Source organism: Podarcis erhardii (assembly GCF_964252035.2).
Source record: "Podarcis erhardii genome assembly, chromosome: 7".
Lineage (NCBI taxonomy): Eukaryota > Metazoa > Chordata > Lepidosauria > Squamata > Lacertidae > Podarcis > Podarcis erhardii.
In genome coordinates this window covers 86,102,134-86,124,633 of record NC_138511.1, presented here as the reverse complement: position 1 = coordinate 86,124,633, position 22,500 = coordinate 86,102,134, and the positions used below count along the sequence as shown (strand labels likewise).

General features: G+C 50.8%; 1 protein-coding gene across 1 annotated transcript in view; it reads right to left on the bottom strand.

Annotated features, from left to right (window-relative positions):
* The window catches only part of NOVA2 (NOVA alternative splicing regulator 2), a 73,509-nt gene extending 51,134 nt beyond the window's left edge, over positions 1–22,375 (bottom strand). The window contains exon 1 of the mRNA XM_081869167.1: positions 21,868–22,375. Within this exon, the coding sequence (XP_081725293.1) occupies positions 21,868–22,087 (220 nt within the window). The 5' untranslated portion in view covers positions 22,088–22,375. The remainder of the gene's footprint in view (positions 1–21,867) is intronic.
* Between the last annotated feature and the right edge of the window lie 125 nt (positions 22,376–22,500).

The window sequence follows — 22,500 nt, the reverse complement described above, 5'->3', positions numbered from 1 at the left end:
ATAATTGCCTGAGGGCAGGGATGGGGACGCGGGTGGCGCTGTGGGTTAAACCACAGAGCCTAGGACTTGCCGATCAGAAGGTCGGCGGTTCGAATCCCCACGACAGGGTGAGCTCCCGTTGCTCGGTCCCTGCTACTGCCAACCTGGCAGTTCGAAAGCACATCAAAGTGCAAGTAGATAAATAGGTACCACTCTGGCAGGAAGGTAAATGGCGTTTCCGTGCGCCGCTCTGGTTCGCCAGAAGTGGCTTAGTCATGCTGGCCACATGACCCGGAAAGCTGTACGCCGGCTCCCTTGGTCAGTAAAGCGAGATGAGCGCCGCAACCCCAGAGTCGGTCACGACTGGACCTAATGGTCAGGGATCCCTTTACCTTTTACCTAGCGATGGTGATCCAGTGGCTCTCCAGTTGTCTCTGGACTCCAACTCCGATCAACCCTGACCACTGACTGGGGATGATGGAAGTTGTACTCCAACAAACCTCACCTCTGAGATTACTGAGACAAGTTTTTGTTCTGAGCAGTTTGGAGAAAATCTGCTATCTCTTGGTTGGTGAGGATTAATATATTACATATAAGGCTTCTACATTTGCTCTAGCAGCCCAGCAGATCATACCAAATGGAGTTCAATGTTATTTGGGGGACACCTGGGCTAAAACGCATCTTTCAACTCGATTAGGTCTGCAATTCTTGTGATAACCAAATGGCTTTTAGCAAATAAATCTGATTGACTGGTGGACGCTGATAAGGCACACCACTCTCTCACATTTCCACAAACGTGCGTAATCCTTTTTAAGAAACCATCTAAGGCTATTGGCAAGCGCCGCACTTCGCAATGGTAAATAGCATTTTAATTCTGTCAGTTTGTGGGGGAAAGTACTGAAATTCCTCCCCATCGGTTTGACTTAGAATCATAGAATCATAGAGTTGGAAGAGACCACAAGTGCCATCGACGAGTTCTAAAAATGATTTATCTCTGCACAATTTGTTATTCGCAGCTGTCTTCCACATGATCCCCTTTGCTCTCCCGCCCCGCTAAATATTAGGAGGCCCCCAATATTTTAGACTATCTGCGCAGGGAAGGAACCTCGACTGCTCATTGCTGTTGCCCTTCTCTGTACTTTTTCTAGTTCTGTGCTCTCTTTTTGAGAAATGGTGTGTGTGTGTGTGCGCGCACCCAAAGCGCCAATATCTAATACCTTACTATTTCTGCTTTTAGCACTCCTCAAACATCAAGGCCTGCATGAATCAGAATCTTAGAATACCTGACCCAGTTTTATCAGGTTTGCTTCCAGCATGTGGCAGAGACAATCAGGCAGGTCACAGGGAGAAGTCAAAACCGGATATTCTTGCCAAGTGTGAGGCTGTAGTCCTGTGTACTGCGGGCTCTTACTGAAGAGGCAGGCTCACCAAAGACTTCTGGATCAGACTTTCTCTACAGCAGGGGTGTCTAACCCTCTTCTGGCCTGAGGGCCACATTCACCCTTGGCTAATCCTCTGGGGACCACTGACAACATGGCACATGCAGAAGGCATTAAACACCTCCAGTCTCTCTCTCTCTCTCTCTCTCTCTCTCTCTCTCTCTCTCTCACACACACACACACACACACACACACACACGCAGTCATCAAATGATGACTAGAGTGATTTCATCATGATCAAGGAACTGAAGGAAGGAAGGAAGGAGAGAAGAAGGAAGGAAGGAAGAAAAGAGGGAGGGAGGGAGTCTTGGTGGGGCCAGATATGGTCCCCAGGCTGGGTATGTTAGACACACCTGTTCTACAGCTTTGGAGCAGGGTTTTCAAGACAGGCCTCAACCATTCATCTCACTGTTTCTCAAAAGATGAAAGTTCACCAGGCTTAATTCTGTTAGGCAGAGCCTTATAATACCCATTTTACAGATGGGCAAAACAGAGCCACAGACAGGGCCAGACCAGGGCCAGCGGTAAGGCGAGGGTGCATAAGTACTGACAATAAAAATAGGGTGACCATGCAGATCAGGAAAAGGAAGCTTTATCTGGAAGGGGGGGGGGAGAGATCAAGCTTAGCCCCCAGTTCCAGGGCCAAGCAGCTCCCATCTCGAACCACAGGCCATTCAAAAACGTCACTGTTGAACGCTCAACATATGTGTAGCAAAACACCCGGTGCTTAAATTGGGAGCAGCAGAAAGGCTGAATGCAAAGTCTACCATTAAAATGAAAATGGTGAAGGAGTGAGGACCAGGGGTCCACCTGGGTCCACTTTGGAGAGCCAGGCTGGAGCCATTTTATAAGCTGAAAGCCATCTTAGAAAGCAAACTAAAAGGCTAAAAGCTATCTCTCTTCTGTTTGCAAAAGCATTCTTTGCAAATGCAGCAAATGTGGTCTGAGCACTTCACACCTGCTCTAGCTGCTGACCCAATTCCAGTAAACAGACCGAGAATAGAGCGAATAACAGGAAGATGTAGCCCACCACAAATGAGCAACAGGAGAAGGTAGCTCGCCACAAGTCTAACAGATGGTCAATGCGGCTTTACTAGGAAGGGTATGTAGGTCAAGAGGTTTATAAGCTTACAGCACCACCTTGCGGATAATGCAGCCTGGAACCGAAGGGCCACCATCAATTCTTTAATTGGTTGAGCAGGAATGTGTAAGGGGTGGGTCAAGGGCTGAACTGTGCTTTTGCCAAAAGGTATAAAAGTTGTCTGCCCCTGGTGTTCGTGGGCATTCTCTCATTTTTCCTGAATGTACCCACTTTGCTTTGCTTGTCTGACAAATAAACCAAAGTCAATAAAAAATATTGCTGCCTGGATTTTTCCATTCTGGTCTAGATTCTGAATTTACAGAATCTGAAGTCTCTAACATTTCTGGTGCCACAGGTGACTCGGATCAAGGACCTTAAGTCCTCAAAAAGACCAGAAGGCAGCTCCCTTGTCCTTTTCTAGGCAGGACGCAGGGGAAGGGCCAATAGGCCGCTTACTCCTGGCGCCACCGAGGTTTTTCTTCGGAGGAGGGCGAAGCCAATTTGACCCTTCTGCTGGATCCTGTGAGAGGAGACAACGGATTGAAGGACCGAGGTTGGGAGAACAGGGCAGAGACCAGCCGGCTGGGGTGAGTACATGGGCAAAGGGCCCTGAGGACATAGGAAACCTCCTTGGATAAGGAGAAGGGACAGACTGATCACCTGTCCAGCGTGCTTGGTGGCAGTAAGGGTAGAGTTGGCCCCTGAAAACCACCCACGCTTAAGGATTTAAAGGTATAAGGAAGGCAGAAAGGAAAAAGGGGGGGAACCGGGAGGCTAGTGTGTGGTACAGCGTCCAGTGAAAGAGGCACTTGGTGCATGTGTGTGTGTAACCCCAGGGTATTCCCCTGGGGTAGAACCAATAAGTACTTCGTTTCCCAGCAGCGAGAGCTCGACTGGGCAAGGAAAATTGGGAACTGCATGTGTGTGTGTTTGGTGTTTGGGGACGCTGCACAAGGACCATATTAAATATGGGAGGGGGTGGCTCGAAAGGTCCAATAACTCCCCTACAGTGCATGCTGAACAATTTCAAGAAAGGATTCAGCGGAGACTATGGCATTGTGATGACGCCAGAACGCTTGCGCACTCTGTGTGAACTGGGAAGAAACATAGAGGCTCTAGCTGGGACAGGGCAACAAGGAGTATCTCTTTGAGGCTGAGTATCTACTTAGGGAAGAGTTTCAGACTCAGATGTAGCTCTGGGAGCGATGGAGGGGATCGCTCCAGAGATCCCTTAGGCTATCCAAGTTAGTATATAGAACTAGAGTGCATACAAAGCTTTCAGATCTCTGGACCTCAATGAAGGCAAGAGTTCAGCCAGGCAGAGCTGGAGAATTCTCTGCTGAGCTGTGGCTTTGGTAGTAAGGCAAGCCCCCTAGTTTCTCTGATGATTAGTGAGAGGTGGTCTATGGCTAGGAAATACGAAATGCTTTCAGACCTATAGCAGTTACAGTTGAGACAGGGAGGACAATTTAATTGGTGTTCTTAATCAGGCACCAGCTGAATGGCTCAGAGCTCAGGTGTGTCTCAGAGAATACTGTAACAGACCCCTGGTTTGAGGCTTAGGCAGAGGAGCCTCAAGAGAAGACCTGCATCTTTGTGGCCACCACAGTTGACAAGTTAGTTGCCACAGAAAAGGGATGAGGGAACAGATGAAGAAATAATCCGGACACCTGAAGCTGACCACAGGGTGTGAGCAGCCAAGGTCAGGTGTCTGCTGGCAGAGCTACTAGAAGTTTAAAAAAACAAAACAAAACAAAACAAAAATTGCATAAAAAAAAAAACCTGCATAAAAAAGAGGAAGAACTTTCTCCATTTAACTTGGATGAGTTTGTGAACATGGATGAAGTTCTAGAGGTTTACGTGATAATAGAGAACCCCCCCACCCCCCTGGCTGAAGAAATATAAGACTGCTCAATGAAATTAAAGGAGCACAGGCAGGAAAACGCCTCAAGAAGCCCATTTACCAGGGATCCGAGGCAAAAGTGCCGTGGTGGCCCCCTTGGGAGGACAGGGACAGCCCCATATCCTCAAAGCTCCACCGCTGCCCCGATATGCGGCCCCAGGAGCCGAAGCAGGAAAGGGGGGGGCTGCCAGCCAGCCCAGAAGTACACAAGGCAGAGCCCAGTGACCAGGTCCTGGATGAATTATACCCCAGTCTTACAGAATTGAGGAAAAAGATGAGCAAATACAGAAGTTCGACCACTATGTATCGAGATGCTGCAGACGCTTATCACAGGGTTCGAGAAAAAGCCTTTTGAAAGTACCTAAAACAGTGCAGATCCAATCAGCCCACGTCCAGTGTAGAGGCAGGGACAGCAGTCCTGACCCCCCTTCGCGTGGTTTTTGACAATCCACCACCTCCACCCCCTGCACCTCCGATAGGGCAAGACGGTGCTCACAATGTCTCTGCCCCACCTGCCCCGCCACCGCAGCCTAGGACATTCACCCTTCAATATGTCCCCCTCACCACCACTGATTTGATGAATTGGAAGACCCACACCCCTGCGTTTGCTGAGAAGCCCCAGGCAATTGTGGACTTGCTATCCTCTATATTTGCAGCACATGAGCCTACCTGGACAGACTGTCAGCAATTGCTGAACACTCTCTTTACTTCAGAGGAAAGGAGGAGAATACACAGGCTTTAGAACACCTAAAAGAACAGCAGGTTCAGGAGGCAGAGTGGCCTCAACGATATCCCTTAACCAACCCACAGTGGGACCCAAATAATGTGGACAATCGCAATGCTCTAAGTACCTATCATAGGACAATGTGCAAAGGACATTAGAACCAAAATCCAAAAACAGCCTGAGTTCCAGGGCATGTGCAGATCTCAGATCATGGCCATCGCCCAGAAGGTGTTTGAACAAAGAGGAGAGACTGAGAAGAGGGAAAAAAAGCAGTGGAGGAAAGAAAAGGCAGCAGTGTTAGGCACGGCAATGGCTCACAGCACAGGGATCCGAGGGGTCCGCCGTAGCCATTCAGAGACCCGCAGCCAAGGGGGAGGAAGATGCCTGCTCAGCAACAGCAAGGCCATAAGAATTACCCCTGTAAAAGGCTGCATGGAGCCAATTGGGAAGTCTGGTCAAAATGCATGTATTACTGACTGGCAGAAAAGCAGCTATGGGAAAGTACACAGGCTGAAACAGGCTTTGCCCAGCCCATTAAGAAGTTTACAGGCGCAGTGGAGGCTTGTGAAGCAGACGTGGTTGATGCTCTTGAGCAGCCCTGGGTTGTGTGGCAAGCAGTGAAGACGGCATGTCAGGCTGCAGTAGAAGCCAGACCAGAGGGACCTGGAAGCCCAGAAGGGTCTGTGGGACGCCCAGAAAGCCCAGAGGGACCTAGAGGATGCCCAGAAAGAGTACCAAGCCCAGAGGGGGCTGAGGCTGCTTTGGGAAGTTGTTTCTATGGTTCAATGCATCTGTGTGATGGACTGTGTGTTGGAGAAAGGCTGAAAAGGCAGTGGCAAGCTGTTCCTCAGACAATAGAGCACCCAAAAGTGATTCCAAGAGTTCTGAGGAGGCCAAAGTCTCCAAGAGTTATTTGTCCTTTGAGGTGAAGTCCAACAGCGAAAGGCATTGCCATGCAATTGGCAGCTGGATGCAAGGCTAACATCTATACTGATTCTAAATATGCCTTCTTAACCCTGCATGCGCATGGCGCCCTATGGAAAGAGCCGGGAAAGCTCTGAAATACGGTCCAGAAGTTGAGACGTTACTAGAAGCTGTATGGGCCCCCAAAGAGATTGATGTGATGCACTGCAAAGGCCATGGCAAAGGTCGGAACATGGTCACTAGAGGCGACCGGAAAGCAGATAATGCAGCTTGTGAGGCAGCTCTGAAACCTCCACCAGTGGTCACCACCGCCCTCAACCCAGCTACCCTGTTGCCGGTAGGAGAAGGTGAGGAGCAGACGCACGATTGCATTGAGATTATGGACACAATACTGGACCAAGAGAAGTGGCCAGAGGAAATCGATTGGCAGACAGAGTGGCCAAGGAAGCAGCCCGGTAACCAGCCCCAGCCTCAGTTATTGGAGCAGTGGTCCCAGAAGCGATCTTAAGCACTGCTAACAAACCAGATACTATGAGTCCACCCACATGAGGCCAGATGCCACAACCAAGCAGCTGGAGAAGTATGTCTATATAGCCAACCTTTATCAACTGGCAGCCCAGATTTCCAGGAAATGCCTGCTATGCCAAAAGAATAATCCCAGAACTCACTCCAGATGATGTGGAACAGCGTTACACCCTTGATGAACGGCAGTGGGCCAGCCAAGAAGGAGCAACGCTCCAGGAAGGACCAGACAGCTGTGTTTTTGGTGCCCCAGCATCTGGCCAGTGTGATTGTGAAGAATTACCACGAATCCACCCATTTGGGAAGCCCAGCTGCTAAAGCACATAACTAACTGCTGCTATATCCCAAAACTGTGTCCTGTGCACCAACCAAGAGACTGAGATCACCCTTTGAGCTTTTGTATGGCAGGCCACCTCCTTTCGTCCGAGACATCCCCGCCAGTTTGGGGCAGATGAAAAGATCACATCACCCAAGGACAAGTGCAATCCCTGTGTTTGTCTGTGTGTGTTTACTTCCTTTCCAGGTATTCCCTCAAGCGTACACCGTGCAGTCCCGCGGCAGTCTCGCTGAGCCGGTTCACCAGTTCCTCTGGGTGACAGCGTCTGGCGACCCCCTCATCCCCAACTGCAGTGAAAGTAGCCGAGGTGATCCCCTGGGTACATCACACGCGTCTGAAATCCTGCTGACCCTCTGAAGCTGATCATCACCTTGTGTTTGACGCTACCGGGAATGCGTTGAGCCACGGGCAACGAGATCCTGCGACTACTCATCACAAGGACAGTCACAAAGACTTTATCTTTTCTCTCTTATTTTCTGTATTGATTTGCTCTATGTCTTATTGCCCTGACCCTACCGAGCCATACCAACCCTATTGGCCTGCTGACCTCTGCTATGACTGATTCGTCTTGCCGGTGGTAAGGGACGGCATACGCGTTGGCTCTTGGGAACGAGGGTTCAATAGGGCGGCCGCAGTACAGCATCCCACTCTCCCACTGTGGCTCTTTATTCACTGCATTGCCCAGCGCACTTGGATGTGGCTCCTCCGGAGAGCTGCAGGATCGATCGAAATCTATCGAGTTCTAGACTGCTCTTGTGGTTGTGGGAGAATAGCCCGCTGGTTACATGGTAAAGCGATATATCAACCCCATTTGACAAACCAGGCCAAAATCTTACTCCAGGTGTTGCATGGGAGGGTGTCTGAATCAGGTGCACATTAAAATTGCTGAACAGGTGCCTGTAAATTCTGCAGTCCCACCTCTGATTATTGTGGTGGCTCGAGTCTCCCAAAATCCCAGAATACTGCCTGAACTACTGGGCCTGGTAACTCCACACCTAATACCCTTGAATGTGGCAGGGTATTCTTGTGGCTGCATAAGAGTTGCCACCCAGTAGACAGACAGGGCACCTAGTTCCAGAAGAATTGGATGGGAGGGGTGCCCGAGGGCAGCGTCCCCAGCGTAGAAACTTGCTCTCCAGCAAATTTAGAGGCACCACTAGGACTTTTGGTATTGGGACCAGAACCCCTTGATATAGTCACTCCGTGTGTGTCAGGCCGTTGCAGGGGTGGATATATTCTTGTGGGTGCAACATCATTTACGTGGAAGAAGAAGCCCCTTTTGGATATAGTACTCTCCCAGGAGACCACAGGGGTCTCCACCCACCGGGAATGGTTGGGAAGTTGATCCAAGTGGTGGGAGCTTCCGAAATAAGGTGGAAGATGACCCCAGAGGCCCAAGTGTTTATAGAATACGAATATCAGTGGGCCCTTCAGCAGTAAAAGAATATTAGGAATGACCCCGAGTATTGGTGGGAGGAATTATGGAAATATTGAGGTTGGTGGGTAGGAGTGGTATGTACTGCCCTCTTTCTTTGGATGTTCATGTATTTTTGCTGGCATTGGCCAAAGCGGGAAAGAGTCCCCTGGCCTCCCATGCCAACTTTTCCCATCTGGCTCTCTATGATGTGGTACCTATTGATCCATCAAAACGAAAATGATGAACCGGAATTGGTCAGCATTTTCGTGATGGAAAGGGGGGAATGAAGGAGTGAGGACCAGGGGTCCACCTGGGTCCACTTTGGAGAGCCAGGCTGGAGCCATTTTATAAGCTGAAAGCCATCTTAGAAAGCAAACTAAAAGGCTAAAAGCTATCTCTCTTCTGTTTGCAAAAGCATTCTTTGCAAATGCAGCAAATGTGGTCTGAGCACTTCACACCTGCTCTAGCTGCTGACCCAATTCCAGTAAACAGACCGAGAATAGAGCGAATAACAGGAAGATGTAGCCCACCACAAATGAGCAACAGGAGAAGGTAGCTCGCCACAAGTCTAACAGATGGTCAATGCGGCTTTACTAGGAAGGGTATGTAGGTCAAGAGGTTTATAAGCTTACAGCACCACCTTGCGGATAATGCAGCCTGGAACCGAAGGGCCACCATCAATTCTTTAATTGGTTGAGCAGGAATGTGTAAGGGGTGGGTCAAGGGCTGAACTGTGCTTTTGCCAAAAGGTATAAAAGTTGTCTGCCCCTGGTGTTCGTGGGCATTCTCTCATTTTTCCTGAATGTACCCACTTTGCTTTGCTTGTCTGACAAATAAACCAAAGTCAATAAAAAATATTGCTGCCTGGATTTTTCCATTCTGGTCTAGATTCTGAATTTACAGAATCTGAAGTCTCTAACAATGGGGGGGGGGGGGAGAGAAACCAGCACACCAACAGCAAATTAAATCCAACCCACCATGTGCCTAAATCACAGTTCTGAACCCAAGACTCCAAGGTCAACATTTCACACGTGGTGAGGGCCAGTGAAATATACTTGGAGTCGAGAATGGATTTCATGCTCTTTATTCAGCTCATAGTACTGAGGAGTGAAAGTTCCCCCGAAATATCTGCTTTATATATACATTATTTACACAATGGGCCCCACGTGATTGGCTAATTCCGGGATTCTCCTGTAGGCCAATCAGGTTGCAGATTCACTTCCACCTGGAGCTGGATTGGGTGGCTCCTGTGGACCAATCAGACTGCTGCTTTCTGAATCCTATTGTTCTAGGACCAATCAGACTGCTGCATTCTGAATCCTGTTGTTCTAGGACCAACATTTTGCTACATTTTGGATCCTATTTAACTCAGTACATAACAGCCAGACTCCTCAGCTGCAAGATCAGCCTGTCTGGCACAAGATCCACCTGCCTTGTATGGCTCCGCCTTTTACGCTGTGTCACGAAGGAAGGGGGGAGCAGCTTATTCCGTCCCCAGGTAGGGCTGGGATAAGATTCCCAACTTGAAACCCTGGACATCTGCTGCTGGTCCATGTAGACACTGCTAGGCTAAATAATAATAATAATAATAATAATAATAATAATAATAATAATAATTTATTATTTATGCCCCGCCCATCTGGCTGAGTTTCCCCAGCCACTCTGGGCGGCTCCCAATCAAGTGTTAAAACAGTACAGCGTTACATATTAAAAACTTCCCTGAACAGAGCTGCCTTAAGATGTCTTCTCAATGTCAGATAGTTGTTTATCTCCTTGACATCTGATGGGAGGGCATTCCACAGCGAGGGCGCCACTACCGAGAAGGCCCTCTGTCTGGTTCCCTGTAGCCTCACTTCTCGCAATGAGGGAACCGTCAGAAGGCCCTCGGCGCTGGACCTCAGTGTCCGGGCCGAACGATGGGGGTGGAGAGGCTCCTTCAGGTATACAGGACCGAGGCCGTTTAGGGCTTTAAAGGTCAGCACCAACACTTTGAATTGTGCTCGGAAACATACTGGGAGCCAATGCAGATATCTCAGAACCAGTGTTATGTGGTCCTGGCGGCCACTCCCAGTCACCAGTCTAGCTGCCGCATTCTGGATTAATTGCAGTTTCCGGGTCACCTTTAAAAGTAGCCCCACATAGAGCGCGTTGCAGTGGGAGATAACCAGAGCATGCACCACTCTGGTGAGACAGTCTGTGGGCAGGTAGGGTCTCAGCCTGCGTACCAGATGGAGCTGGTAGACAGCTGCCCTGGACACAGAATTGACCTGTGCCTCCATGGACAGCTGTGAGTCCAAAATGACTCCCAGGCTGTGCACCTGGTCCTTCAGGGGCACAGTTACCCCATTCAGGACCAGGGAATCCCCCACACCTGCCCGCCTCCTGTCCCCCCAAAACAGTACTTCTGTCTTGTCAGGATTCAACCTCAATCTGTTAGCCGCCATCCATCCTTCAACTGCCTCCAGGCACTCACACAGGACCTTCACCGCCTTCACTGGTTCTGATTTAAAGGAGAGGTAGAGCTGGGTGTCATCTGCATACTGATGAACACCCAGTCCAGTGATGAACCAATGGCCTGACCCAGTGGCGTAGCGTGGGGGGTGCAGGGGGGGCCGGCCGCACCGGGCGCAACACCTGGGGGGGGCGCGCTCACCACCTCCAGAGTCGCCGAAGAGCCTTGGGCGCAGGCTGTAGCAGAGCCCCATGTCTCGCGGAACCGACGAGCTGTGCGCGCGTCCGGGCTGAAGGCGTCCGGCAGGCAGCGGCTCTCAGCGCTCGCCGCGGAGGGCACGCCAGGCAGCCCCTCCTCACAGCCCCGCCGCCGCTGCTGCAGCTGCTGGGCCATGTTGCATTTTTCTCGCCTCTCTGCCCTCCTCCTCCTCCGGGCAAGCGGCGTCGTTTGGGCGGCAGCGCCAGCGGCAACTCACCTCAGATCACCTGACACGGACCCCCCGCCGCCGCCGTGGCTACCTTATCGTAAATACCCCAGCCCAGGCAGCAGCAAGAAGAAGCTGGCAGCGGCGGCAGGTTAGGGGTTAGGGGCGCAAATTACTTGCCTTGCCCCGGGTGCTGACAACCCACGCTACGCTGCTGGCCTGACCCAATAGCTTCAGTGTACTTCCTATGTATTTACAGTGTGGAATGTAGAGAGTCTCTAAATACCAGTCGCCAGAAAGAGCAGGAGGGGAGAGTGCTGTTATCCTCAGGCCCTGCATGCAAGCTTTCCCGGGGCATCTGGTTGTCTGGTTGTGATCAGCCGCTGATGCTCAGAAATTGAGGCAGGCGATTTAGCTCAGTGGCAGAGCTTTTCCTCTGCTTGTCGAGGGTCCCATATCCAGTTCCTGACATCACCGCATAAAGGCCCAAGGAGCGCAACTGCAGAAAACCTCAGACAGTGGAGAGACCCGCTGTCAGTCGGGCGAGAGGCAAGATGTAAGGTCTAAACTGGCTCTTGAGGGTGAGATGGGAACTTCATGTCCAGTCTGTGCCAGTTTTGCAAGTGTTTATTCCTAAGTATTGATGTCTGGAAGTGAGAGCTGGACCACAAAGAAGGCTGATCGCCGAAGAATGGATGCTTTTGAATTCTGGTGCTGGAGGAGATTCTTGAGAGTCCCATGGACTGCAAGAAGATCCAACCTCTCCATTCTGAAGGAAATCAGCCCTGAGTGCTCACTGGAAGGACAGATTCTGAAGCTGAGGCTCCAAGACTTTGGCCACCTCATGTGAAGAGAAGACTCCCTGGAAAAGACCCTGATGTTGGGAAAGATGGAGGGCACAAGGAGAAGGGGACGACGGAGGACGAGATGGTGGGACAGTGTTCTCGAAGCTACCAACATGAGTTTGACCAAAAAGCGGGAGGCAGTGGAAGACAGGAGTGCCTGGTGTGCTCTAGTCCAGTGTTTCCCAACCTTGTGCCTCCAGCTGTTTTTGGACTACAGTTCCCATCATCCCTTGCCACTGGTCTTGCTAGTCAGGGATGATGGGAGTTGTAGTTCAAAAACAGCTGGAGGCACAAGGTTGGGAAACACTGCTCTAGTCCATGGGGTCATGAAGAGTCGGACACGACTAAACGACTAAACAACAACAACATTCCTAAGTTTGTCCTGCCCTGTTTCTACACCATACTGCGACTGTTCTTCAAATGCATGAAAATTCATATTTCTGCAGCCATTTTGCTCCAAAACATGCATTTTGCTATGCATTTCCCCTCAGAATATGCATTTTGGGACCTTTTTTGAGCCTTTAAAGGTGCTGACCTTTAAAGACCTAAACGGCCTCGGCCCAGTATACCTGAAGGAGTGTCTCCACCCCCATCGTTCAGCCCGGACACTGAGGTCCAGCTCCAAAGATCTTCTAGCAGTTCCCTCCGTGCGAGAAGTGAGGTTACAGGGAACCAGGCAGAGGGCCTTCTTGGAAGTGGTGCCCGCCCTGTGGAACGCCCTCCCATCAGATATCAAGGAAATAAACAACTATCTGGCTTTTAGAAGACATCTGAAGGCAGCCCTGTTTAGGGAAGTTTCCATGTTTGATGTTTTATTGTGTTTTCAATATCCTGCTGAAAGCCACCCAGAGTGGCTGGAGAGGCCCGGCCAGATGGACGGGGTATAAAATATTATTATTATTATTATTATTATTATTATTATTATTACACATGAGCACTTGGATAGTGAGTCAGATCCCTGGTCCTTCTGGCCCATTACTGATGGTGGGAGCATCAAAGGATCAAGGCCTTTGCCTACCTGCTGCCCTTCACAGGTTCTGGAATACAACTCCCATAATCTCCAGGGTCCGATGGGATTTGTAGTCCAAGGTCACTTCCAGGTGACCTTTTCATTGAGCATTCATCCTTGTTGCTTTGCAGGGAGACTGGCGATTTACCAAGCACTCATTCCGACTCATTTATGGGGAAGTTAGATGGCACCGCACCAAACCAAATGTTACCCTGTACTTTCCAGGACATTTCTCCCTCACTTTCCTTACAGCAAAAAGTGGAGCGGAGGTGGTTTGTTGCAGAAGAGCTCCAAATCAATGCCAATAGCGCAACGTGGCTGGTTTGTGTCTGAATCCCAGCTTTAAACAGCGACAGTCTGCGAGGGCACCCAAAACACCTCAATGGCACCAAGTTGGGTTAAGGAGCCTTCCCCTGCCTTCCTGCTGAGACCCCTTTTTAAAAAAACTAGAGACGGGAGGGAGAGAAAAGATGTTTAGATAAACGGTGGGGAAATTAGTACGACGTGGGCAGCAGAGGAGCAGGTGAGCATTGACTAGGAGCTGCAGAAGTGGCCTTTCAGTAGTTCCTGGGTCAACGCACTCTCCCTCCAGTTTGCAAAAGTAGGTCAGGTTCAATCCTGCCTCTACCGCTCTCCCATCTGATCTGATGGCAGCTGAGCCTCTGGAATTGAGAGTGATGCGGCTGACACAGAGAGGGGGCGGCGAGTAGAATTGCTTAGCCCCAGATTGGTTACGTCTAAGCTAAAATGATTATTGTCTTCCCCCCCTCTCCCCCCCCCAAAGCAAAGCCTTTCGCGGAACAGCTGCAAACCGCTGCAAGGCCTCTGATCTGCAACTGCAAATCCTGAGATCAACAATGAGCCAAGTATCGCAGCCTCTTTTTTCCTGCTCGCCCCCAGATCCACTGCCACCCTCCCGCTAATACGCGATTGTGGCAGGCAGGCTAGACGGGCGGCGAGATTAAATATGAAAAGCTGCCTCTCTCTGGACAGGAATGGATTTGATCTGGGGAAGTCTTTTCCTCCTTGGGGAGGGAGGAGAGCTCAGGTTGACAGTCCCCTTGTACAAAAGAAGTTCCAGGCAACAGGTTACATTAAAAAGCAGAAAGGTGCAACAAGGTTGGGTGGCAGAGGGCCTGAAGTTTATCTTTAATTTAAATGTTATTATTGGGGGGGAAATGCATTTTAATAAAATTTTAAAAAATAAACTGCTTAATCCTCATCTTTGGAGTTCAATAGCCAGAACCCAGGAAGGCAAGAGCAAGATTTCTTCTTAGAATTCTGCCTCGAAAAATCTCCTTAAACCTCCCTAAGGAGGACGTATAAACTTTAGTTCAGTTTTTTTTAAAAAAAAAGACTGCTGAAAATCCAGGAAAAGGGACTAGGGTGCCATCGAGGGCCACAGATCTTTACAGGGCACCCCATGGCGATGACTCCAGGACAGAGATGGAGAATCTGTGGGGCAGTAGATGATGCTGGACTACAAATCCCATGATCCTTCATTGTGCTGGCAGGGGCTGAGGGGATATCTGCAGGACCACAGGTTTCCCCTCCCTTGTCTAAGAGATATTATTATTATTATTATTATTATTATTATTATTTATTGAATTATATACTGCCCTATACCCGAGGGTTTCAGGGCAGTTCACAGAATAAAATGAAGATATAAAACCACAAAATACATAATAAAAATAAAAACAACAACCCATTAGCCCCACCACCGCAAAAACCACATTTTAAAAGGCTGTAAATCAGATCAACCAAAGGCCTGCTTAAAAAGGAACGCTACTGCCTGGGGCCTAAAGGTGTATAATGAAGGCGCCAGGCGAACTTCCCTGGGGAGAGAATTCCACAGACAGGGAGCCACTGCAGAGAAGACCCCGTTCTCGTGTGGCCACCCTCTGAACCTCTCACGGAGGAGGCACGCGAAGGAGGGCCTCAGAAGATGGGTTCAGGGTTCAGGGAGGTTCATATGGAAAGAGGCAGTCCTTGAGGCATTGCGGTCCTGAGCTGTTTAAGGCTTTGTAGGTCAAAACCAGCACTTTGAATTGGGCTCGGAAACTAATTGGTAGCCAGTGCAGTCGGACCAGGATTGGCGTCGTATGTTCAAACTGTCTTGCTCCGGTGAGCGACCTGGCCGCTGAATACTGCACTAGCTGAAGTTTCCAAACTTGGTTGGGGTTGGGAGCACCTAGATAACTTTGTTTGCCTTTTCCTGTACCTTTTTATTATCTCTCACAACCATGATAGCTCTTTCCTGGAGAGTCACACAGTCCCGTACACTTTACCCAGGGCTTCAGCCGAGATGGTACACGGCTCCACCCAAATGCTTATTTTCAAATGCAGGACACAGCCCACAAACTAATATAACTATTATTATTATTATTATTATTATTATTATTATTATTATTATTATTATTTTATTTATACCCCGCCCATCTGGCTGGGTTTCCCCAGCCACTCTGGATAGCTTCCAACAAAATTTTAAAATACAGTAGTCCATCATACATTAAAAGCTTCCATAAGCAGGGCTGCCTTCAGATGTCTTCTAAAAGTCAGATAGTTGTTTATTTCCTTGACATCTGGTGGGAGGGCGTTCCACAGGGCAGGTGCCACCACTGAGAAGGCCCTCTGCCTGGTTCCCTGCAACTTGGCTTCTCACAGGGAGCGAACCGCCAGAAGGCCCTCGGCGCTGGACCTCAGTGTTTGGGCAGAACAATGGGGGTGGAGATGCTCCTTCAGGTATACTGGCCCTTTGAGGCCATTTAGGGCTTTAAAGGTCAGCACCAACACTTTGAATTGTGCTCGGAAACATGCAGCTTGCCTCCCCACGACCAAATTTTCCCACGCACTCGCGGCTTCATTTCCAAAACTACACTTGATCTTAGCCAAAATCTCCAGAGCAGTAGAAGTTGAGGGACAACTTTTTGGCTAGGGAAACAGTCTGGGGTGGGGGCAAATGGTCCACAAATCATCACATAGTTTAATTGTAAATGGTAATGAGATGATTCTTTCCTCCCTTCTCAGATCCTCCCAGATTATTGTAGAACCCCTCTTTTTCTGTTTTTATTTTAATGTCCCACATTATCACCAGCCAGAGTCCAAGAAACCCCCCGTCCCGTTGCCCCCGAGGTAAAGCCTAGGGCTGGATGAGCAAGACTCCATAGATGGCCAACAGCAGCTGAGTCCTGATTGGCTAAGAAGCCAGCACACCCACAATGCACTGCTTGAGCCATTGCTTTCCTCAGCCGCATGCTTCTTTTCATTTCCAAAACTGGGTCTGCCAAAGGAGCCCCAGACTTTGGGCGCTGAGACTCCACTAAATGGAGGAGGAAACGGCAAGCACCTCAAGCTGCCGTGCTAACACAACCCAGGCTGGGAATCACGTGACCCCGAACAGCCAATCCCCTGCTGTCGCCTGCTATAAAGTGCCACACTTTTGCTGCACTCCTTCAGTTTGAGCATCCCACTGCTGAACAAAACATCTTGGCAGCCTTTGCCACCATGTCTCCTGGTATTCTTCTCCAAACTGGTGCCAGATACCTGTAGCCCAAAACACCTGCCTGGGGGGGGGGGGCACCAGGTTGGGGAAGGGTGGCCTTAATCATAAAATCTCAGCCCTGCTCCACCACTTATAGTTTAGTTCATCTGAATAGGAGAAAGGTTTCTGGTTTTCCCTCTCTGTCTCACTCAGACCCTCCTTTCCGAAGACGCTCATCCCATGACCCAGCAGAGGAGCTGCTGGGAGCCAAACGTATTGATTCCTTGGTCAAACTGACTGCATTTATTTCCTCAGACATGGTCCTCCCTCTCCTCATTAATCTACACAACAACCCTATGAGGTAGGCTAGGTTGAGAAGCAGCGAATGGCCCCCAAGGCCATGTTCTGTGAATTTCAGGGAATTTGAACTCTGGTCTCCCAGGTCCTATTCCGACACTCTAACCCATGGGTAGGCAAACTAAGGCCCTGGGGGCTGGATCCGGCCCAATCGCCTTCCAAATCCGGCCCACGGACGGTCCGGGAATCAGCGTGTTTTTACATGAGTAGAAAGTTTGCTTTTATTTAATATGCATCTCTGGGTTATTTGTGGGGCATAGGAATTCGCTCATTTTTATTTTCCAAAATATAGTCCGGCCCCCCCACAATGCCTGAGGAACAGTGGACCGGCCCCTGCTGAAAATGTTTGCTGACCCCTGCTCTAACCACTACACAGTGCTCAGTTGGTAGAGAATGAGATTCTTAGTCTCAGGGTTGTGGGGTCGAGCCCCACATTGGGCAAAGGATTCCTGCATTGCAGGGGGTTGGTCTAGATGACCCTCGTGGTCCCTTCCAACTCTACAATCCTAGGATTCTATGTGCCACATCCCTGAAGATTTTATCAACATACAACTTTGCTTTTCAGGGTCAGTTGCTTTGGCCTCAAGGGACTGAACTTGTTCTGTAAGAGCCCAGAACAGATTGCATGGTGTATAACCCTCCCATTGCCCAACATGCAACCGGGAGGCAGATAGACAAGTGAGACCAAAGGGGCTTCCAGACGGTTGCTGTTTTGGGGTCGGGATTCAGTCACATACTGACACATTCAGGTTGCGCAATGACAGTTGACCGGCATGTCTTGAGCAACAAACCCCTCTTTCACAAAGGATCAGACCTCATGCTATATAAAAAGCGACGGGGAAATTGCGCTGGGATAGACGTGTGGGATATAACACTTGCTTTGACTCTGCTTTGTCTAACCTCCCTGCAAACCAGTCAGAATTAATGCTCAATAAATAAGGTAAAGGTAAAGGGACCCCTGACCATTAGGTCCAGTCGTGGCCGACTCTGGGGTTGCGGCACTCATCTCGCTTTATTGGCCGAGGGAGCCGGCGTTTGTCCGCAGACAGTTTTTCCGGGTCATGTGGCCAGCATGACTAAGCCGCTTCTGGCGAACCAGAGCAGCGCACGGAAACGCCGCTTACCTTCCTGCCGGAGCGGTACCTATTTATCTACTTGCACTTTGACGTGCTTTCGAACTGCTAGGAGCAGGGACCCAGCAACGGGAGCCCACCCCATTGCGGGGATTCGAACCGCCGACCTTCTGATCGGCAAATCCTAGGCTCTGTGGTTTAACCCACAGCACCACCCATGTCCCGCTCAATAAATAGCTCGGTGCAAAATGCTGGGGAGCTCCCACCGACCTGCGTGCTTCATTTGTTTACGGTCCTTTAAGATGTTTGGGTTTTTGGTTTTGAGCTGAGCCAGGTTCGCTAAGCTTTGTTTTCCCACTTGCTGTGGTGTTGCAAAGAGCACCCACCTTCCCCGGGTTTCTGACACCCAACTCGAACAGGTGTCTCTCCCTCGTGCTCGTAGACCTGAGGGCATTTGCCTGCTCCCCAAGCCACTCTCAATTCCAGTTCCAAATTGCCACAGACCCACCCCTGGAAAAAAAGGCCCAGAACCCCTTTGGGTCTTTTGTCTCAGAAACTGGGTCTCAGAGGAGCACCGCTGAGAGCATGGGATGGGGAGGAGCTTTTTTTCGCAGCCAATTTTTTTTGGGGGGGGGCGGACGACAGGCAACGCGCCTCCCTGCTCCATCAGGCTGTCGTAACCCATTTTGTGCTCGGCACTCAGAACGCAGAGCTTTTGCCAGCACGAAGGAGAAATGCATTGATCACCACCCACCCACCCTCCCTGCCAAGGTCACCCAGGGACAGCAGGAACCGAACTCGTGCCCCAAGCCCTAACCTTGACCTCTGGCACGGCCCATGGCAAGCCAAAGCTGGAAAGCTCTGTCTAGAGTGCCACGCATAACAGTTGCGGCAGAAAACGCTTCCGCATGCCGCTAGGCCTCATCATGCCCTAAACCCCGTCTCCTAAGGCCTGGCACCCTTCTCAGCCACCCAAGCAGGCCTGGGGGAATCCGTCAAGTGTGTCACAAAGGCCTGCAGCCAGAGGCTGGCCAGCCCAGTCCGGCTGGTGACGTCCCCACAGCTGGGAAGGCCTGGGCTTCACCAGCAGAGCTCGGAGGGGACATCCTGGTCTCTGTGGAAGTCCCCAAGGACTCCATAAAACCTGCCTGTTCCCCCATCAGGAGCAGGGATCAATCAGATCGTAGGCGCAAGAATTGCTAGGTACATGTTCCCCTCTCCCATCCTGCAGGATGCTCAGGCTGCAAATCAAACACCCAAACTTTGTAAGGACGAAACAGCCCACCCAGTTTGACCTTCACCCGCGCGTGAGATGTGGCACACCGAGGCGCACACGCATGCACACACACACACACACACACATGCACACATGCACACACAAGCTGCCATCCCAGCACCCAGGCGCTTTGCTAACCTCCCGGCTGGGCTGTTGCTGCCGCCGCCGCCAGGCCTGCGTGACTTTCGCTCTTGCGCATTTCCTCGGCAATCGGTGTCCTTTGGCGATGCACACTAGGTACCACTAAGGCGTCCCCCTCCATCTCCGTCACACTCCTCCCCACCCCACTCCCCCTGCAATGCCATCAATGCTTCTCCTTCTTCCCCCCCCCCTCCTCCTCCTTCCCCAAATCCATCACGGGCAGAGAACCCCAAACGGGGGCGGCGGCGGAGAGGTAGGGGGCACCGCTTGGAAAGGGAAAATAAAACGCGACACCCTGAGCAGCAAAGGTGGGATTGGCTGGCAAAGGGGTGCGGTGGGGGGGGGAGGGCAAAGGCAGCCAAATATGTGGCTGTCAGGCTCCTGCTGCAAACCCCCCCCCCGGGCCAAGCGATTTCCCCATCGCCTCCTCCTCCAACGCAACCCGCCTACGAAGGCATGCTTAGAATATCGCCAGAAATTGGCTCCTTTTTTTTGCTCACCTTCTCCTCTCCACATACACCCCCCCAATTCCTTCCTTCTTTCTTAAACATGTAACACACACACACAGAAAACAATAAGTCCGGCGCGCGCCCCCCCCCCCGCGCGCCTTTCCCCATTTTATTTATTCCAGTTGCTCCATTAGTCCCATCAGCGACGCTGTCATAAAGGAGGTCGATTTCCCCAGAGGACCCCGGGGCTCTTTCAGACGCAATATTTATTGCTTCTTGCCCTAACGCTGAAGCTCAAAAGCATCTCGAAATGTTAATTACATCTGGAGGGTGATGGTGTGTGAGAGAGAGAGAGAGAGAAAGAGAGAGAGAAAGAGAGAGCACGCCTTCATACGTTCATCAACGCGCAAGCAATAAAAACGGAACCAGGTCCAATTATTAGTACATAATAAATAATAATAATAATGAGGATGATGAGGATGATACTTAAAAGAGTCTAGCAGGCACAGAGCCGACACGCAGCTACTGCTATCGGCTCAGAAACAGCAGAATAAGTGGAGTCGTCCTCCACAAAAGGAGCCCCGATGGGTGAGTCAGAAAGAGAAAGACACAGAGAGGCGCTTTGCAAATCCCTATTTTTACACAGCTTTAGTGTCAACCGAAATTCAGGCGCCAGGAATGACCATTTGCATTTTTAAAGCCCTTTTGCGCACATATTATTTTTTTTAAAAAAATCAAGAAATGCTCACAAGAAATGCTCTTTCTCTCCCCCCCCCAAATACTCTATTGACATTATTCTGCCCCCCCCCTTTCCCTCTGTCTCCAGCGCCCCACAAATCCCTGGATCACACAGTGTCCTTTTCAACAACCCAGCTGCCTGCATCCTCTTTTGAGTCCAGATTTTCACATCCTTCCCCTCTTCATTTCCTCAAGCAGACAGTCATGGAAGGGGGGGGAGGAGAGGAAGGGGGCTGACAGGTTTTCCATAGTCTATATGTGTGTGAGCGGTGGGGGGGGGGGCGGCGGCGGAATATCTCCACTCCTTTTCCCTCTTCCCTGGAAACGGACAGTTATTCTAACAGACTCCATTTTGACATAACCAGCTGCATAGACTAGTAAAATCTTTGCAGAGAAATGTGCGTTTTTTAGGGGGAGCTTCTATTTTCTGCACTCCGCTCCCACACGCCTTCTAAGTTGGGGGGGGGACACACATACACACATTGCAAAGGATCCCCTCGGCCGGGCTGTAAAAATCTAGCCTTGAAAAATAACAAGAGGGACTGTTTGTGGGGATAAAGGTGCAGAACAGATTAAATCATATCCCCTGAAAACCTTACGGGGCAGAGAGGCAGTGCTGTACTGGAGAAAAGAACACCCATCTTTTTGAATTCTACGTTGTAAAAGAGGAGATAACCCCCTGTTTTTATTGCAGGGGGGTAGAGCTAAAAGGGGAGCAAATTGCATCCTTTGGGGTGTGGCAAAGAACACCCCCCCAATGAAAATAAGAAGAAGTGGGCAAATCCACAAAAGGAAGATGGAGAGGTGGATGGGGAGAATGGAAGAGGGACAGGTGGAGACAGGCATGGGGAGGGAGCCGGGTTCAAACATGAGGTGTGTGTTTTTAATGGGGGGGGTCAGCTTTGGCGCAGAGGTGCAAAAACTGGCTCAGGTTGGCATTAGGAGGGAAGGGGGTGCTTAAGGGAAGAGGCGCCTAAAAAGGATGGAGATATATGGCTGTCCGGAGGTAACGGGGAGGGGGGACTGCTTTGCAGGGCAGATTTTGGGGTGGGGGGAGGCAGCAGACAAGTAGCTTGAAGGAAGAGGCCTCTGGGAAACCGAGGTGCTTTTTGGTGCCTGGATTTCCCTAGAGCCGCCCTGCGCCCCAGACCACCCCGCTTGCAGTGCACACATATGCGAAGTGGACCGGGAGTGTGTGTATATGTCTGGGGGGGGGCAGGCCCTGGTCACCCCTGACTTCCTGCCCCTTGGCAGCCTCCTTGGCTGCCAGCCTCTCCCCCCCCCCAGTCCACTCACCTCCGGTGTTGCTCCTCTTGGTGCTGATGGCTTCGGTGGGGGTCTCCAGCGGCCTTTTCCTAGAGTCAGGAGGGTCCGAATCCATGTGGGACTGCGGAGGGGCTTGGGGGGGCTGCTGCTGCTGCGGCTGGGGCCCCCCTTGCTGCTGCTGCTGCTGCTGAGGAGCTGCCGAGGGGAAGATACCGTTCTGGTGCACCGAACCTCCTGCCATCATTTTCATGCCGAGGGCGCGGAGGACTTCCCCTCCGCGGTACCCGTGAGACTCCAGCAGGGGGAGGTGGGGGGGGGAGATAAGAAAGGATGCTCGGGGTTTTTTTTTTAAGGGAGGGGGGTTGGGAGAAGGAGGAGGGAGGTGTGTCCAGAAAGTGGGGGGGGGGAGCGCAGAGCAAAAAGACCTGCGACCTGCTGGCCAGGTGAAATTGACAAAGGAGAATGCAAAATGGATTTGGGTGGGTGGGTCGCAGTCAGGTCAGCTTTCCTGAGTCCTTTCTCTCTCTCTCTCTCTGTCTGACTTCCTCTGTGACCCTCTCCCACCCACCCACCCACCGCCCGCCCCTTCAGGCCAAGAAAAAACACACAAAAACCCTGAAGAAAGTCAGGAACTAGCACCCCAGAAAAAAGCAGGGGAGAATT